This window comes from Bactrocera tryoni, chromosome 3 (genome assembly GCF_016617805.1).
Source record: "Bactrocera tryoni isolate S06 chromosome 3, CSIRO_BtryS06_freeze2, whole genome shotgun sequence".
NCBI classification, from domain to species: domain Eukaryota; kingdom Metazoa; phylum Arthropoda; class Insecta; order Diptera; family Tephritidae; genus Bactrocera; species Bactrocera tryoni.
In genome coordinates, this window is record NC_052501.1 from 41217661 (window position 1) to 41238694 (window position 21034).

A 21034-nucleotide genomic window follows, 5' to 3' on the forward strand; every position below is an offset into this window, starting at 1 on the left:
CGCGCGTGTGTGTGTGCGCGCTTATGTTTAATGCAAAAAGTGTTTAGTGCATCCAGCGAGTGTTATGTTACGGCGGCACGTGCCAGCCCCGCGGCGAGCGCAACACTTATTTTCACCTTTGTGCTGGCGGCGCGCATGGCGTATGAGTAACGCGCGTCGCCTAATGTGGCGTGTGAAATTCCCACAACCGGTCGGTCGCTGGCTCGCACTTAATTAATCAAACACCAGCATTGCAGCGTATGTGTGTGTGTACATATATACATGTGTGCTCAAACCAAGTCGTGCAGTTGTAGCGCGCAAATCAACAAATTCGCCGACACTTTCCCTTGCTGGCTGCCTGCCTGCCGTACACTCGCTGTTGTGCGCTGCCGCTATTGCCTTTGGCGTTGCATTTCCATTTCAATTATGTATTGTGTTTGCGCAGATTGTTGAATTCCTTGGCGGCTATATGGCCGGAAGTTTGGCTATCATGACGGATGCCGCCCACTTGGCGTCCGATTGCATTAGTTTTGTCATCGGTTTAGTGGCAATTTGGTTGGGCGGACGACCGCCCGATGACCGTATGTCCTTCGGCTATAAACGGATGGGTAAGTGCGTTGCATGGCAACAGTATTTACAATTTTTACAGCTACACTTGAAAGACATTTTTTTATAAAATCGAAAAAATTGGTAGTGGAAAAATTAAACTGAATTGGCGGTATTTAATACAAAAATATTTCAATTTATTTAACAATTTCATCAAAAAAATTATTATAAAACATTATTTTAATCATAACATCTAGTTCTAAGCGGCTCTTTAAGTTAAATAATTGTCATCATTAGTCTCCATATGGCTGATTAGTATTATACCCGTTTAAGGTTTGCGACGTCGCTAAAAACTAAAATTTATTTTGCGCCTAATTGTAGGCAACGTTTTATTAGAAATGAGTTTCTTGTTAATAAATGTCAGTATTTATTTTATCAAAGTAATATGAAAGCAGGCAAACAATTATTTAAATATAAAAATAATATTATGAAGAAAACAGATTTAAACACTCGAAAAATATTCGGTTTTTAATCAAATCCTTTAAACAGAAAGAGATGAAGTTTAGATAAAATACACCCCCTTTAGCAGTAAGCTTATATAACGGCAATATTTTTTCAATACTTTTTCTTCAGCTTGTCATTTATACTAGCACAAATCTACACCCACTTTTTCGATGCTTCGATTCATACCTTTATCCAACATTCTTATTAATTAAATAAGCGCTGAAACCGAAAACCCACTAAAATAAGTCAAAGTTGTTTTAAGCATGCATCCATATTAAATTTGATGCTTTCTTAATTAACACAATTAGAGAGTAGTATCCAATCACTAATTAACTTCTAAATATATTATTGCGTCGTTTAGGACTAACTATTGTATATACCTCAATACCACTCTAGGAATCGAAGTTATTTAAGATTTTTCTTTCATAAAATTTGGTAATATAAGAATTTAAAATACAAAATAAGAAAAACACGTTATCTTTCCAATCGTTTAGTTTGTATTGCAGATATATGCTACTGTAATCCAATCTGAGCAATTTTTTCGGATATTGCAACATTGTCTTAGTAATAATCCATACCAAATTTCGTGAAGATATCTCGTGAAATGAAAAAATTGTCCATACAAGAACTTTATTCCAATCGTTCAGCTAGTATGAGAGCTAGTGGTCCGAGGTGGGCGTTTCCGACAATGTCTTAGGATTGTGTGCTTTACTTCGAGAAGATATCTCGTCAAATAAAAAAAAGCGTTGCTTACAAGGACTTGACTCTGATCGGTCAGTTTCTATGGTACGCATTTGTAATCTATGGCTACAAAAATCCAATTTTAAAAATTTCTTGCAAGAATGTATCATTATATAAACCAATGAGTAATTCCAAATTTCATGAAGACACCTTTTCAAATAAAAGGTAAAGCACTTGCATTTAAACGGTCAGTTCGTAAGTAAGTATCTATGCTACAGTAGTCCCATATCGGCGGTTCCGACGAATATGCAGTTTTGCAGTTGCAGTTGAGGGACTAGTTCGGGCATATACAGACTACCTGTCCGTCAACATGGTCAAATGGACTCAACTCGCTGATCATTTGTATATGTACCATATATACATGTACATGTACAGGTCGGCGCTTGCTCTTTGTGACCTCAAACTTTGGGCATGACCAGCTTATTCGCCCCGTTCCACAGATTTTCATCGAGTTTATTACAAAGCTCCTTGAAGCACGTAGCTTTGCTATATTTTATAGATTTTTTCAGTTCCTTGTGCTTTGCCTTGCAGTTTTCACGTAGGCCCTCATGCCCTATCGTACCTGCACCTCTCTGGTTCTGACGCCTCACTCTACTTTGTCTTTCGGCATTTCTTTTCCATGCGATCTCTTTACTTTTTTTTTCGTACTTTTAGTTTTTTCTGATGCAATGTCCAAGTGGTCCATCATTGCAGTGGCTGGATATCGTCGGTCTTTTTACCGATAGGTGATTAGCTCAGCCGCTCCTAACAGACACTGCCTAGGAAGCCGCTCACTCTTAGTCAACGCTTCCGAGATGTTACAGATTAGTCACTTTTTATGGGGATAACGATTCAACCCATCACAGATACTTCATTGGGCAAATATAGCTTTTTAGGCTACACCCTCCATATCTGTTGCTTTGTTCGGGGAATGTTTATTGAAGATTTATAGCTAATCTGGATATCTGGATGTCGTTCAGCTGTCCGCCACTTGCTGACCTCCACAGTGGCTCAAGCTATCCCTGTACCTCTTACATTATAACAAAACACATTTGAAAAAGTTATTATATATTTTGAAAAGTTAGTCATCAATAGTGCTAACTTTAGTGATATTTATAACTAGTTTCGACAGTGCTTTCTTTATTTGAACACCTTTTTACCATATAATACTTCCGCAAATTGTTGTAAGTTTGAAAATTTTTTAATTATACGATAAATCACATTCAAGTCTTCATTAAAAAACCCATCAAACTCATAGAAAATTATTATATTGTTTCTCTTTAGGCAGGATTCAATTGTTTCAACTTGAGGATAACCTCAACCATCCTATCAAAATGACCATTGAGCGCTTTTATGCCAACGGGTGTAATTACCGTTACAGAGTTGAACTAAAAGCGGAGTGGAAAATACTAATCAGCTGTTAATTGACAATTTTTAGTTTATTTGTAAATTTTGTAAGAGAAAAATTTTTGAAATACAAATTTTTGCTTTATCCTTTATTTGGCAATTATTATTCTTTTACATATATTAAGAAATAAACAATAAACACTTACAAAATATTGCCACTGATTTCGATATTTTTCCAAGTATTTCGAATTTCGAATATATTTTTTAAATAAATAATTATAATCCATAATTTATATGCTCCAGTTAGTGTCCTTTGACTGCTTATTATTACTTTAACTAACACATAACGATTTTTGCTCTCCTGTACTATATTCATTAGAGGTGATGGGCGCCATTGTATCGATATTAGGTATTTGGATACTAACCGCAACACTAATTATTGTGGCTATGGAACGTTTATACTCCAATGACTTCGATTTGAAAGCCGACACTATGATGATTATATCGGGCATTGGCATTTTGATTAATATTGTGTAAGTAGAATAAAATATAAACAATATATGTAATTTAAATTTAGTTACTTTTAATGTATGTACATATATAAGCAGAATATCAGGTAGGATTTGCAAAGCATTGTCACATAATTGTAAGAGACAAAAGTTACAGGCATACTTATTTCACCGTTCATTATTAGACGTGCATAGATTAAAATTAACTAAAAGGCCGGTAATTTTATTTTAGATACATACATAAGGCTAAGGAGAGGTGTGGACTGATTTTATTCATACAGACTTAAAACAAAAAAATTATAGAGACAATGTTTCCTCTCAATTTTATAATGATAACTCACTTCTTGAACAGTATTGCCGACACGAAGTCAGCTGGAGTATCGAAAATCATTATATTAAGAGAATGCTAGGTGAAATATAGAGAGAGAAATGAAAAAAATTCGTACTAAAGTGTTCTGTATTTGTTTTAAGGTTCGGTTTCATAATAGGAGATATATGTTTCATTGTAGGAGATATAAGTCCTTCAAGGTTTGTTTAGTATGAATGTCCAAGGCACAAGTATTTACCATCTGATAAAATTTGAATCTGACTGACCAAAACTAAAAAAAAACTGCATATAAAATAAACAAGGCATTTTAAAGATGTCTCGCCTAGGCTAGTTTTGAGCCAATGCACTTATTATAAACCTCGACTGTGATGACTTTCTATGCCGTGAGTTTTAATGGCTTCAATGAACCCATTGGGTAATCCCCGGAGTGATTGTTTTAATATCGAAAAAAGCAAAAAACTCCGGCTGCAAAATCTGGTGGCTGAGTATTCGCATTCGCTTTGTGTTTGATCAAAAAGTCAGTCACAATCATTCTAGAACAAAGCAGTATTCTTATTGCCCGTTTGAAGATGTGTTAAAAATTCATAGGTAAAGCGATCAAAATCATCTTGATTTTTGATAGATGATTAATGTGGTGGTTCAGTTTTTCGGCTCGGTTTTGGAGCGCAGTTAGCTGGATTGTTGAAGAGTTTCGACGTCGTTTTCATAAACCCAAGTCTCGTAGCCAGTAATGATGTATTTGAAGAATATAGCGTCTTCAGCTGCTTTGTGAAACACCATTTTTGTGAGCTCTACTTGACGGCGTTTTTGCAAAATAATTAAGGTCTTTTAGGACGATTCTAGCATTGACACGCTAATTCACACACCATTACCTAAAATGATCCTCTATTATGTTATCTCTGTGACAACTCAGAAATGGGAATGGTGTACAATTCTCGAAAGGAATGATCCTACTAACAGCAAAAAATAGTAACACTTTTCGTCGTATCGCTTAAAGTAAGCATTTTTTTTCAAACCTCGAAAGAATTGTTAAAATTAATTGCCAGAATGGCCTTTAATAGGTGTAGCGCTTCACAATTAATATCTTCAATTGACACAGAATGGTTTCGCCCGAGCGGTCGCTTGAGTTTTCTGAATTGCCGGAAGTCAAATTAAGAGTGATAAATGCAGGGTTAAATACATATATCAAAATGATCAGGATGGCGAGAAAAGTTGAAATCCGGGTGACTGTCCGCCTGTCCGCCCTTCCGTACAAGTTGTGGCTTGAGTAAAACACAGCTGTGGGTAAAAAATTTGGGAAAAGTGGGCGTGAACCCGTCTTCTAATAATTTTAATGAACATTTCTCTTAAGCCACTAAAGCTACAACAACCAAATTTCTTAAACGTGAATATGATAAGAATTTCTACTGTTTGATAATGGATGAAATCGGAAAATATTCCCGCTCACCATCCATATAAGGATAAAGTTCAAAACTAATAAAAGCGCAATAAATAAAGAACAGCATATAGTTCATTAAATTTTGCCTCCGGGATGGTATGATAGGGCATTATGAAAGTCGGTGTGAAACGTGGACGACGGCCGTGGCATTCTTCACTTTTTGATGAAGTCTCATATCTCGGGACCCGACCACTAAACTTAGTACGTCGCATTCCTCTTATATTCCTTTATCATGAAAATGTGAAAATGGGAGAAATCGGACTAGAACCACGCCTACTTCCTATATAACACAATATTTAATTTCTTCAAAGGCCACGTTGTGACCAAAAATTTCCCAAATCCTATCAAAACTATTAAGCCCTTAGTTACCTAATATGTGGACCAATCAAGTAGTGTATCTATAGTTGACTTTTGAACGAAAATATCGGTCTAGTCTGAGATCTACAATAGAAATACAGAGAGAATCTTTTCCTGACAATGGTGATTCTGTGTAACAAAATGGATTGAATAGAGTCAAAACTTCCTTGAGCCCCCATATATCTAATATATAGATTTTCGAACTCCCAAAAAAATTGCTTATATCCCGATCCTCTAGTTGACGTTTTGTATTTCCCTGACTTTGATTTCAAGAGTATAAAATGTTCGGTTGCACCAGAACATAGCTCTTCATTACTTCTTACAAATAGCTTCGCGCAAACGACGTATAGCACTCAAATAAAACTTGTTGGAAGTTTGGCCGGTCGGAAAGAATTCGGAGTGCACCACACCTCAATAATCCAAGAACACGATCAACGTAACCTTAAGTTTTGACCTGCTTTGACATGGTTTTTCGGCTTCGATTCGCTTTTGCCCCGATATTCGGCCGATTCGTCGTCTGTTTCTGGGACGTTAGCATAGATTCGAGACCCATCGCCACTAATAATATGGTTCATGACATCCTGGTAGTAGTATTGTTTTACAGACATTAACGCGACGATGTTTTTCGATAAAAGGGATTTTGGAACGCAAGTGTCCTTTCAAAATGGTTTCACTAATCCTTCCGATATTCCAACGATGCCGGTAAAATATCTGACCTTTGATAGTCAATTCTCAAATATCGATTTCTTTATTTTATTTTATGATTATCAGTTGATGTTGATTACCGTCCTGGTCGTGGTTCGTCGTCAACAAATAATTTGTACCAAAGAAAAACACTTGCTCATAACAAACAATTATCACCGAAGGCCTTTTCTAACATTCTGAACGTTTCTGCACACGAAAATACATTCCGCATACAAAATTTAGTTGAACTCCTTTACTGAATAATTTCACCCATCCTAAAAATGGCCGAATGCACTTTATGACCTTTAGAAAGAGAAGCGTATACTAAACACTAATGATCATTTTGACGTGACATTTGGCACAGATGGCTTTGACTGTCATACAACCTCGAAAAAAGTATTTTAATTTAAATTAAAAAGTCTTACTATTTTTATCCAATTAGTATTGATATAAAACTTTACTATTGTAAATCATGGATTTTTTATAACGGTTTAATCAGAAAAAGCGTCACTTATGATTCAATCATCTTGATTAGTAAATTACCGAAAGCACGCTAAGTACTCTAAGGTGGTTACTAAAAGTATATATTTGAGGCAGCTCTATTCGGAAAATTTAATATTATTTCTAGTTCATACTATGAAAATTCGTTAAATTGGGGTTACCATCTAAGCAAGTCTATCAAACTGCAAATTTCAGTAATTAAAAAAATGTATATTTTTGTAAGCTTTCTCCTACAATTTTATGAATATTTACGAAAGCATTGATGCTTTAGTATGAATTGATAATAGCAAAGATAAAAATATTTAGTAATTCAAATGACTTTTATTTCAAAATAATGAAATTTGCTCTCATATCAGTGACAATGGCAGCAAAAAGCATATTTAAAAAATAAAATTATATATATATATTTATACATATATATTAGGCCGGGTCGATTTGTGGGGAGGCCAAAAAATCGCCCATTGCTCTATGAAAATAATATTCTAGGGATCAAAATAAGAAACTTTGCCGAAGGAACCATACCTCTGAAACGAATTCTGATGTCCCCCAATTTGGGTCGAACTTTTGGGTAGGGGCAAATTTTGAAATAGAATTGAAATTACCATTTCATTCTTATTACCTCTGAAAGTGAGGAGAACTAAAGCAATAACCACTATGGTATTTCAAAAAAAAATAATAAGTGAAGTGACCACTCCAAATCAAAAAGTTTACAAAGAATCCACCATCCTCTACACCGCAAGATGAATCAACTACATCAAGAACTATCGAAAACCCAATGAGTCATATACCCAAGCATGATGTTACTGTTTTTGGTGTGTCTATTGATTTGACTGATCTTAATTTACCAACCCATCTGGATATCTTGAGATATAATTTTTACTTAAGGGAACGTGCTAAAACAGAACAAAAAAATTTTCCCAAAAATAATTCACTACTCAAGTACAAGATAAGTTGATTGGAATTTGGGAAAAACTTGGTATGGAAATAATGCTGAAAAAAAGTGTATGTGATAAATTGAATAAATTGCTTGACAAAAATTAAGAGCAAATCAAGAGAAGAAACAACACCCAATAATTTACAGAGTATGTAAAATCTCTGGAAACAATTTTTTTACATTGGAACATGTAAATGCGATTTGAAGGCAGCTCCATGTGCATGCGGCTGGGTTCCCGAACGCCTCAAAGAGTTCATGCACGATCAACATAATCAGAGAAGACTAACAATTAATGAATTTATGATGGAAACTGAAGAGCAAGGAGCAACGTCTATATCTTCAATGCCAACATACCAAGATCCCGATGATTCAACATACGCACCGCCATCGGTTCAAGAAGATATGGATAGAAGCACAAGTTCACAATACACAGAGAGATACGATTGTTTTAACTTTGCCTTGGTATGTGACAGATTTGGTGTGCCTGACAGAGTAGCATCAGCATTGGGAACCGCTTTCTTTGCAAGATTTTAAAATTAAAGATAAGCATGGGAACCCTCTCATCATGGATAAATCGAAAGTTCGCAGAGAAAAAGAGAAATGCAGACAAGAAGTGCTTCGCAAACGGTTAGATGATACCAATTTGTTAGCCTTTTCATTCGATGGCAGAAAAGATGATACTTGAACGATAGATAAAATTGATGAGAAGTATCATACTAGGATGGTAAAAGAACCTTATCTTGTTATTTTGAGAGAACCAATTCTGAATTGATTGGTTACGTAAGTCTGGAACATGAAACCGCTGAATCCAAAACAACCAAATGAAATGGTTTTTTCAACGATAAAAATATATCACTGGATACATTAATTGGAATATGCACTGACGGTGAGCCACCAAACACTGGCCCACACGGTGGAATTATACGACGATTCGAATTGCTGTTAAAAAGACCATTGCATTGGTTTGTTTGCCTTCTACACTTCCACGAACTTCCGTTTCGGCATTTGTTTGAAGCTTTGGATAAATCAACCAGATAAATCAAGATGATCCACCGTTTAATGATCCAAAAATTCCATCACACATACAAGGAACGGAACGACATGTTCAATTGCTAGCTAGCGTTTCCAAACGGGTTCTACCGGAAAATGTAGAGGCAGTTATGGCGACGACATTAAAGAGCCGGCGAAATTGCCCAGACTAGAAAGTAAAAAAGACTTCAAACAATAATTTTTTTTAGTTTCTTTTCTAAACTCACTCAAATTAATTTTTTCATTTACATATGTTCTGACTAAATAAATTTCTTAAGAGAAAAAATAGATATTATTATAAATAAATAAATAAAAATAAAGAAGAAGCATAGCCATTTAGCTGGTTTTTTCATGTAAAGGCCAAAAATAATGATTGTTTGAAATGATTGTATGGGGAACCCAGAGGAGTTCCAGGGGGTGTGCCACTGGCATGGGTGGATCGGCCGTCCAAAGTAAGTGGGGGTCGGTCATACATTTGGACTCGATTGAAGCACTCTAAATGGGTCAAAGTGGGATTTTTCAAAATTTGCCCCTACCCAAAAGTTCGACCCAAATTGGGGGACATCTTCGGCAAAGTTTCTTATTTTGATCCCTAGAATATGATTTTCATAGAGCAATGGGCGATTTTTAAATCGACCCGCCCTAATATGTATGTATATACATATGCACTTATTTATATCTATATGAGTGCATTTTATTAAAACTTAATTGCCAATTCAGCTGCAATTCATTTGCATACATATTTTATTCGTGCGTTTTTACTCACCTAGATACCATAATACATATAGACACCCATAGGCACACAAGGGAGTTGGTATATATGTATATTATTGCTGATATAAAATTCTTATTGTCTGTTGTGCACTTTTTATTGAATTCAAATTTGTTTCACATATGTCTTTCAGCATGGTTTTCATACTCCACGGCTCATCGCTAACGCATGGAGCTGCTCATGGTCACAGCCATGCACACGCACATGCGCACTCACATTCGCACACCCATTCAGCGGCGGCCGGCAATGCCTTGGCGCAAGTTAATGGTTCAAATGGCGGTGGTGGCAATGAATTCAAAAAATGGTGAGTAAAAAATATGCTAACCACTTATTTAAATGTACTCACTTGTATAAAAAATTAAATGTTAATATGGTATGTACGTTAGTTATATACAGTTATGCTCCTGATTTAATATTACTAGAGAAATCCAAAGTGAATTAAAATTTTCACTACAAAAACTAATGACCGTACAATAATATAATAGATTTTCTACCACTCGTTTATTATAATAATCGAGACGCTATATTAAGGGGGGGGTAGGGTTTTTCACTTTCGTGGAATCGATTTGTCTTATCTTATTGTTTAACATTTCAAGAATATGTCCTTAAATTTTAAGTCGATAGAAGTAATATTCTTAAAGTTATCGTCTTATTAGTCTCCTGGCCTTTAGCGCTCTAACTCTAACAGCTGAGGGCGGTCGGGATAGAAGTGCAGCTTTGTGCGTGTTTTTCTCAAAACTACTTTTTCAAAGTCCATGTTCACTGTCATTTCAAAACTACTTGATCGATTCATTTCAAACTTTGAACACATTTTGACATATAAAATACCGCCCCAACGTTTATTAAATAATTTTTTTTTTCATTAAGGGTCTTTTCCACCCACAAATGGCGGAATTTTTAGTTGAAAATAACAGTTTTACATTTTAGATGGCCGCCAAAAATTTTTGAATGCAAAAAAAAGTTTTCAGAAACCGTTGGGGGGAAGATGTGATTATAGTTAAACTAACTTTTCTTTAGTTTTTATTTTCGCAAAATTTCCAGCCGAGTTATGGTGAACACCGCAAAGGCCTTTTTTCTCAAGTGTTCCTGGGAGAATATCTGTTACCGGCTTATGCCTCAATATTTCTGCATAAAAAAATTACCTTACATTGTCAAAAGTGTGCTATATATAACGTACAAAAGGTCCGAATAAAATTACTCAATCCAGATTTGAGAAATAAATTCACAAAAAAAGTCTTTTTTTTACCTTGAAAACCCTACCCCCCCTTAAGACTATATTAGAACCTTCTGTGACCCATTGGTTACCCGTTGAGCTTATTATGTGGAAGTTTTAGTTTATAATATTGAACTATAGAACTATAGATTAAGAATTGAAGCATTTTGTTGCGATTAAAAATTGTACTTCCATCAAAGCATTTCAATTTTGACTCTCACCTTGCTAATAATATTCTCAACATCGAATTTATAAAGACTTCCCTCTATATGGGCACTCAGCCGATGATGTTTTGAAACACATACCAAAACAAATGTAAAATTCGGCTGCATCGAAGCTAACGTAGAGCATTTCTTAGACTATAAAACATTATAAGATCTTGGCCAGTTTGTATGGCATCATGTGTATGCTATTCACAATATGTTCGCAGATGACATATAATCATATTTCACAAATATTTAGATATCAAAAAACTTGTTCATACTATACATGTTCATTTAAAAAGTCCCCGACCTACCATAATAAAACACATATTTTTTGACAAAATTAATTTTATTTATACAACTTATAGTAGTTCCCTCAAGGATGGTACATTGATTATAAAGACCATCCAACTATCGATAGCATTTTTTGTCGTACGATTGTCCTTTGCTTCACTTGTTCACTTCTACATTCACCAAAAACTTCTTCCCAGCGAGCATTTTTTTAAATATGAGAACAGAATATGGTCCCTGGTGCCAGATCTAGAGAGTACGATGAATGCGGAAGCAATTCGAAGCTCAAATTAATGGATGTTTGCCTTCGTTTTTACTGAAAACCTCTTTTGGTTTTTCTGGAGTCCGGAAACTTGTCATAAAGCCAAGCATTTTCTTTCAAAAGGCAATATTTTATCAGCATGCGAAAATCCTGTTTTCACAATGACAAAAGTTGGGAAGACTGTTAGCCCATTGCGTTCCAATCGGCCTACAACAACAATAACGTTGTACAGATATGATCCGATTGATTAAAGACTAAGTTTTGGAAGAATAATATTGAAAGTTACATCACTTCTTGTTTATTTGATTTGCACTTGAGTTTATACAAAAAGCCTTTGATGAAGACGTCCAGTGTAGAGAACTAATGTTCACTAACCTCAATATAGGTTGGACTTTCCAAATAGGCCCTACTATTCAGAGCTCTCAAGCATTCATAACCTCTAACTCGCATAGTAAAATGCATAAACAGAATAGTAATGTCAACTGTACTCTGTCAGCTAAATATCAATCAGTGGTATAATTGTGAAACTTTCAGTTTTTCGAAAAAACAGGCAACAATTTGATTGGAAGTGCTTCGTCTGAGAAGAACTTTTGTTGAATTTGGCTCATCTTGAGGCAGCCGTACAGTCGACTACTGTTTACCGGATACACTTAAACTACCGAAGTTCAAAATGCCGACACATCAAAATACCTACAAAATTTAAATACGCAGCTAAATCAAAATGCCGAGAAATCAAAATACCTATGTTTGAACATTTTCCTCGACTAATCAACGCGACTTTTTTGAGTGACTGTTGCTGAGTTTATTCACGTCGAAAGTTGTAAAAAATAATTACGCGGAAGTCCTCGTCATTTTATTCCATTTTTTGGTGAGATGAATATTATAAGTTACTGTTGGCAACACAAATAGAGCTCTCATGTCAAAACGTTTTAAGTCTGTATAACTTCAGAAATGTCAAAATTTATTATAAAGATGTCAGTTGCAACTGTAGGATTGCAAAATCCCGAATATAAAAGGCAACCTGCTATAGAGAAAGATACTAAAAGCGATGGTATAACACAAACCCTACAGTTCTAATAATATAATTTTATTACTTTTCTATTCCCGAATTCTCTGCTTACTATGTTTTAGCTCTGCTCTCTTGTAAAGACTGTAAATGTGAAAGCCACAACTGATTCGGAACGTTGAGTTACATTCCATATAAGAAAATATGCTTAAATCTAGCTTTATTTCTCTAATTTATTATGCCAGTTTACTAAAGTATTAGTTAGCATAGGTATACTTGTTGTCTAATACCTAGCAAACCAGTTTTTGTTTCATTATGCCAGTCTATTTGATTTATGCTAGTCTTGCGTTCAACTCGGTTCTTAGCTAAAGAGCTTGATGAATCTAGGACAATTTCTATCTGATGTCATTATTTTTTATTTATACAGTTGTATATTCGTTAAACCACTGGCCAAAAGGTGACCAATCAAAGGCAACTCATCTTTGATTAGCTAATCCGTTTAATTTATTACATCACCTAGTTCACTTTCCTATATTCGAGTTTTGCCGTATAGAAAATAATTTCTGTTTTATGCCAATCATTTACCCTTATACCAGTTTTTTCTGCGATCCATTACTCTTCAAGTTTTTACGAACTGAAAAAAGTTGTTATACAGAGCTTTCTAATAAGAGTGATATGATTTCTTTTCAAAAAAACACACACTAAATGTTAAGGAAATTTAAATGTTTTTTCTATTTATTTTATTAAGTTCTGAAAATACGTATGTTGCATCATTTGCAGGAACGAATTCGAGGAACCCAGTTTTCAAGTACTTTTTCCACTACATCAAGTCGTATGTCATGAAAAGCACGTTCAATATTGACTTCTTAAGCTTAAAGAGGCTCTGGTTTATTGCTGAATGACTTGAAATAACCTCACAGGAAGTAGCCTTATGGTGTTAAAACACAACTTCTTGAATGCTATTCAATGTCACAATTTCTTGAAATATTCGAATCTCCAAACTGTTTTCGCCATAATTCGGTTTTTGCCGAGCAGCCAGCACGTAGCTTCGTCTTGTTAGAACCAGATGTTGTCAATTTCAACTTCATCCAATTGCGGTCATAAAATTTTGATTATCATCGATCTATATCGCTCTCCATTACAGTGACGGTATAATCAGCTTCATTTCGAAAGAATTACGAACCGATGATTCCACCAGACCAAACTGTCAATTTACAAGTTAATGAATGTAATGGTTGTTCAAGAATAATTTGTGGATTCTCTTTGCTCCAGAATCGACAGTTTTGCTTATTCACCGCATCACTCAGCTGAAAGTGAGCCTCATCGGAGAAGTTGATTTGCTTAAAAAATCGTTATCATTTTCAAGTTGTTCCTAGGCAAAATCAGCAAATTTACCATGTTTACGGTGGTCCAATGGCTGCAGTTCTTGACTGAGAACAATTTTATACGGATGAAAGTCAATATCCCTTATCAAAATCCGCCAAGCTGTGGTTTGAGGCAGTCCCAATACTTGAAAATGTTTTGGAACAAATTGCGGTCTTCAGCAACACTTGCCTGAACGCCGGCAATATGTTCATTACTTCAAACGGTTCGTTATCCAGTTGGCACTTGAACATTATGCGAAGGAAATGTATGCCCGACAAATAGCGAGCAAAGTTGGCCGATTATTACGATGGTAAAATGGCAAAGGTGCACGAAAAGTTGCAATTAGAGAACGATTTTTTTATAATAAAATTGAATAATTTGCAAACGTTATTCTTGCGTATATCTTTTCATGATGAAAATGTAAACATTACTAAATACAATGAAAAGATCATGACATATTAAAAATGATCGGAAGGACACTTAGAAATCATATCATCCCTATTGGAAAACCCGGTATATTAACTATTTATGACATTATGCCAATTTCACAGTTAAACTGAAAGCTCAGCAAGTGATTTCTTCTGATAAACTAATAACTGTAACTCTATTAAGCATACTACCGCTAAATTCAATCACATATGCATAGTAAATTTGCAGCAACTTAAATTTGTATGCCACGCAGCCTCTCATTTATCCATTTTTAAGTTTTTTTTCCGCTTTAAATTTTGATTTTTGGCCGCGTGTTTTTCGTTTTTCGATTTCTTGTTATTTGCAAATTCCCATTAATACTTGTAGGCGCTTGTGTGCTTGCGCTTGTATGTAAATGAAGTTAATCCAAGCGGATTCGCGTGCATAATTCATATTGACTTGTGCATATTTTCGTTTACAAAAGTGCTTAAAATTGATTTCGCCAGCGCTTTTTATGAATATCAAATGTGTGCGCACGCGTGGGTATGCGTTCATATGTATTTTCTGCGCCGCGCTGATGCATTTTCCCTACATGCATAAATAATAATTTTCACCCATTTTTTGCTGGCAATTATTAATTTTTTCCTTATTTGACACAATCGCACTCGACATTTGTGTCAATAAGCAACACATTTCAATTTACCGCCAGCGATTTACCAACTTAATTCGCATGCGGTTTTTTCGCCCTGCAAATACACGTTTGTGTATGTATGTGTGCGTGCATGTGGCAGCGGATTTTTCCCTTTTAATTATAGTTGCAATTATTTTCAACATGATTTTTGCAGGTTATGTTTTTGTCTCGCATTTTCGCGCTCATCTATTTTATTTTCATTTTTTCCAACACTTTCGCAATAACTTTTAATTTACTTATTTATTTATTCGCTTTGAATATACTTAATTTTTTTTTCACACTTCGCCCACCCACAGTGACAGCGCCGATAACCTAAATTTGCGCGCCGCCATGATACACGTCATCGGCGATCTGGTGCAGAGCATTGGCGTCTTTCTCGCATCAATTTTAATACAAATTTATGTGAGTCAATTTGGCCTTAATTTCACCACTTAAACTGTCTATTTAATTTGTGTTTGATTCACGTTCCTCCGACAGCCCAGCGCGAAGTTTGCCGATCCGTTGTGCACGCTACTGTTCTCCGTTATCGTTTTCATGACCACTGTGCGTCTGCTTCGGGAATCGGTTGGTATTCTCCTGGATGCTGTGCCGCCATCGATCTCACTGCGTAGCTTGGCGTTGGATTTGGCCGACATTGAAGGCGTTAAGTAAGTGCCTCTTGGCTCTGCTAAACTCGAGACTGACATATACTATATGTATTCAATGCAATAATCTGTGCTCCTTCCTCTTCTCTATACTTCTACAGATCTGTACACCATTTGAATGTCTGGAGTCACACGAATAACCATAGCGTCATGATGGTGCACTTAGTCATTGGTGAGTATTTCTTTGCACTAGGATTCATATTAAAGATTATAATGCAGGAATTTAATGAGAAACTGAATCCTCCGAAACATCAGGTTAATTAAGGTTAGATCGAAAAGGCTATCTCTCCACAAAATGAAACAATCAATTTAAGAGAAAGCGATTTGGTAACATATATTTATATCATCATTCTCTCTTCTCCTTCATTGACACCGAACCACATATTAGACGAACATACAGCGAGTGAGTCAAATTTCTTTGTTTTGCAAATTAGAAATATATAAACTGCGACAAAATCTATCTCTGCCATAAACTTTGGATGTACCTTTTCGAAAAACTTTAGACTTAAAGGGTTACATGGGTTTCCTCAGTTAAACACAGCACTTTTTCAAATAGTCTTATGTCATATAAAAATTTTTAAATTTTTTGAAAAAAATATTTTAACCTCGGCCATAGCGTCGCGATTTCGGTGACCCCTCGGAAAAAAGATGCGCACGCGTTGGCAGGATAACTCCTTACAGGATCATCTAAAGTTAAAAAATACGTGGACGATGCAGAAACTGGAAATTAGATTTTTGGCAGACATTTTTACAAAAAAATGAATAATTCAATATAAATTTCGCGGCATTTTTTTCCCATATAGTTGCAATGGAAAAAAATATCCGTCGTCCAAGCTTTTAAAAATTATATTTTAAGGACCTGTGTAAAATTTCATGAAGATCGGTTGGGTAGTTCTCGAGAAATCTTGCCAACTGACTTCAAAAACACAATTTCGAAAAAAACGCATTTAAAGGCGGCGCCCTTAGCCTAGCTAGCCCCGAGCGGACAAGTTCTCAAGGATGTATCTCCGAAACTATTACTCGGATCAACTTGAAAATTTTGAACAATATTCTAGAGGTGTTGTAGAATTTAATAAGACAATAAAAGAATAGATTTTTTGAAACCCGTAAACTGATCTATTAACATTTTTCAGAAAACTTGTAGTTTCGACTGAACTTAGGTTAGGTCAGGTTGTGAGGTTAATCCAAAATCGTTGGATCTCCCTTGAACAGATATTTATACCTTGAACACAATATATTAAGTTTGCCAAGAAGTTTGTAACATCCATGAATAAGCGTCGGAGACCCTACAAAGTATATATATAAATTATCAGTATGTTGAGCTGAGTTGATTTAGCCATGTCCGCCTGTCTGTCTGTCCGTCTGTATACGAACTAGTCCCTCAATTTTTAAGATATTGTTTTTAAATTTTGCAAACGTCATTTTCTCTTCGTGAAGTTGCTCATTTGTCGGAACTGCCGATATCGGACCACTATATCGCACTATAACATATAGCTACCTTGCAAACCGAACGATCGGAATCAAGGGCTTGTATGGAAAACTTTCACATTTGACAATGTATCTTCACAAAAGTTGGCACAGATTACTACTTAAGGTACAAGGTGAGTTCCAAAGTAAATAGGACTTACAAAAAAAAAAAGAACAAATGGTTTTTTCGGCAAAATTAATTCATTTTATTCAAAGTAGCCTCCTTCTGCTTCAATACAGCTTTTTAAACGTCCAAAAGCATGTCGAACGAGTGTTTTCGCTCGTTGGCCGTTATGGCCGCCAGTATGCCGATGCAAGCCTTTTGAATGGCCTCTACGTCTGCATAACACTTTCCTTTCATGGGCAAATGCATTTTTCCGAAAAGAAAGAAGTCACACAGTGCAATATAAGGTAAATACGCGTAATTGTTAATGGTTAAAATGTGATTTCTGGTCAAATAATCACAAACGTCGATCGAATGTTGGATTCTGAGCAATTTTTGGTCGTCAGACAATTTGTGCGGAACAAACCCTTTCGTAAGCCCAAATATTTCAATGATAATTTCTGCTTTTTTTTTTGATGAACTTACGCACAGTTTAGAAAGAATTTCCGGTGATTACGGATTTTGATTGGCCCACATGTTGATCGTCATTTATGTCCTCACGACCACTTTGAAAACGTTGAAACCACTCGTGCACTCTGCTACGAGATAGGCAATCATCGCCCTAAGCTAGTTTCATCAATTGAAACGTTTCGGTAAAAGTTTTTCAAATTTTAAAAGAAAATCTCTTTGTTCGAAGCTCATTCTCGCACCAATAACATTCTTCACTACTTACGTTGCAAATTGACTGAAAATACTTTAGAATTACATTTTCGTAAGTCCCTAAATTGTGCTTATCTCGGATAATACCGCGTAATTGGTATCTACGCCAGTACAGAAGAGGTCCCAGAATGAACACAACTTGTATTGATTTATGCATGGTTCATTGGCCTACCAGTCTAACCTAACCAACAGCACAGATTACTGCAGGCCTAAGAGTCGGCTTCTGATTATTGTTGTTGTTGTAGCGGCAGAATTCTGCCGAGTTGACAGTCCGGCCGGTTTCTGATTGAATTCTTTTGTGCCGCTGTAAGAGCACCAAACCATTGAAATTGGCAATACAGAATTGGGAGCTACGCCTAAAGAAGCTTCTAATAGAGCTAATTAGTTGGACTGATCCAAACTTATCAATATTTAGCCAGAGCTTAGATTTTATACATATCAACAGAAGATGCTTGAAGGTCTTTAATCAAACTTCTGGATTCAAAAACGTAAATTTAAGCAAAGTTAATTCACTAGTATTCCAAGCGCTTACCTACTGGTGTCCTACTGCTAATGAAAAGATTTTTGACATTTTCGTAGGCGGAAATTTATAAACACAACTCACTGAGTTCGAAGCTTGCTTTTGTCCTTTACAGTCAAATTACTGAAACGACGCTTAGTGTATTTACCGAATTTTAAATGGTTTAAATAAGAACAATAAATATTACGAAAGTTTTGTCCCATTGAATTTTATGAAATACCTTGACAGGTAGGTACTTTGATTCATGACTTTATGAAAGAAATTATGTCGCAGTCTTGGACTATAACATTCATGGTTCTTGAGATTTTTGTTCCCTATCTTAATCTATTTACGATTCTAGAAATTCTTGCAGATGCTTTCTTAACCAAATAATGATTTAATTCTGGCTGAGCTTTTAAAATTTCTATGTATATAAATTTCGGTTTGGTTCGGTTTGGAATGAAATGGAGCTAAAGTGAACTCTGTTTGATTTCCTCGTAAGCCATGGTCTTTTGTGACTAATTATGCAGCATGTATTATTAGCTTCTTAGAACTTCTGCAATTTCTTAATAATTCTGGAATGCAATTAGAATTCCAATCCAAGCGTCACGTGCTTCCATTAATTTTGCGCTAAATCTTTTAATTGAATTCTGAAAAAGTAAATAACCGTATTTGCTAATGACTAATATTAAATTTCCGATTTGTGCATTCGCAGATTTTCTCTCGGACAGCAACACGGTGCTGCAGCGCGCCACACAAGTAGCCTGTGGCAGCAAATACGACATCAAACATTGCACCATACAAATCGAACGTTCCACGAGCACATAAAACCACTTGCACTTAGACAAATAAGCCAGCATATGCTTGTGTGTAGCTAAGAAAGAAAAAAAGTAAATGAAATTAAAAGTTGTAATAAAAGCATTAACTTTATGAATTTTATCGTCAAAGACTGAACCGACGGATTAAACGATCACACGACGCCTTGCCAGACCAGACCGATGAATGTGTGATGAAAGTGTGCAATTTAAGCTTCACTGGAGAATGCAGAGGGAGAAAGAGATGGAAGAGAAGGTGATATATACCACATATATTTATATATATATGTACATATGTATGTGTTGGTGCTCACGTATGTGCGCTTAAAGACGATTGACAGGAGGACGCGGTCGGAGGCGGCTGTGCCACACTTGCGATGCATCCGAGCTGTAGTAATTCTATCACAGACAATTGACGTTGTCATTAAATGCTCTACGCTAATTGATCGTTAAATTTATTACCTCTATGAGAGGGCGCGCGGCATGCCAGTGCGCGGATATATGGCTGTTGCTCATATCGGTCTTCATATATGGAAGAATTTATATATTTCACGCGTGTGCTTCATAAAATGGATACAACACATACACGTATATGCACATGTACACACACATATACAAACAACACCAATTCACAATCATTTATTGCCATTACTCACAATTACTAAGCGTGAAAAACCAAAGTTCGCCGCTATAAAAAAAAATTCTAAAAAAAGCGTAAAAAAACTAAAGAGAAAAACGAAAAAACTAGAAATAATAAAATAAAATTCAAAAAAATCCAAAAGGTGCGAAAATAAAATGTACCTATCGTAAATATATGAGGGTATATACAGAAAATAAATAGTCTGCTGTTTGCTTGTTTTATCGCGCTCAATGTGATAATGAAAATCCTCGCGGTTAAACAGCAATTACAGCGCCGCAATATTCATAGGTAAACAAAATTGCACAAAAATGAGTATTAGAAAAAAATATATTTTAAAATAAGCAACAGTTAATTAGTATATGTATGTAGGCTTAGTTTTTGAGCGCGTTTATTAATGTTATATATTTAGTTATATTTGCGTCATAGTCACTATGTAAGCTGTTGTTGCAACACAAAAATTAATTAAAACTGTCGTATTTATTCAGCGAAACTAATAAAAATAATATATTAAATGTCAAAAGTATGAAATTTAAATGAAATCCCGAAAAGGTTGCTCTCAATTATTTTTCATTTTATTTAGGTGTGTTAATCTTATATATAAAAATTAAACACCTATTTTGTATGTCCGCGCATTACGCCCGAACCACAGCACGGAAAGACGTGACGGATGTTGCACGGGTATTTCTTAAGTCCTGGAGAAGGTCCAAACCGCGGCCTTATATATATATTTATAACTTAAGAACGGCTGAACCGATTTGGCTGACGAGCATAGGCTACTTTCTATCGTTTTATGTTAAAAGTCAAAACAATTCATAAATAAAAAAAATTATATTTAAAAACATAAGCATGTTCAATATTCTTGTAAGAATCATTTGAACATTTTTTTCTTCAAAAATACAAAATAAAATCACACTGCTACTTGCAGGGTACAGTGGTTTTTGTTTACATACATACATGAATTATAGTGATAGTTGCAAGAATAAGAAAATGTTGAATCATAACTTGAGATGAGTGCATAATATGATGACAAGTATTGATGTGTTTTCTTATGTGTAGTAT

The 21034-nt window shown here is 35.4% G+C and overlaps 1 protein-coding gene across 3 annotated transcripts in view; it reads left to right on the forward strand.

Moving 5' to 3' along the window:
- Positions 1–20489, forward strand: part of LOC120771617 (zinc transporter 2) — a 33474-nt gene extending 12985 nt beyond the window's left edge. The window contains exons 3-10 of one of the 3 annotated variants that reach the window (XR_005704986.1): positions 425–587; positions 3476–3629; positions 9782–9952; positions 15384–15489; positions 15565–15734; positions 15833–15903; positions 19236–19410; positions 19469–20489. Coding sequence is in view for 2 of the 3 variants with exons in the window: in XM_040099707.1 (XP_039955641.1) it covers positions 425–587; positions 3476–3629; positions 9782–9952; positions 15384–15489; positions 15565–15734; positions 15833–15903; positions 19236–19348 (948 nt within the window). In the remaining variant the exon portion in view is untranslated. Of the gene's footprint in view, positions 1–424; positions 588–3475; positions 3630–9781; positions 9953–15383; positions 15490–15564; positions 15735–15832; positions 15904–19235 lie in introns of all 3 variants that reach the window. The other 2 variants (XM_040099707.1, XM_040099708.1) reach the window with 2 other exon arrangements.
- Positions 20490–21034: the final 545 nt, after the last annotated feature.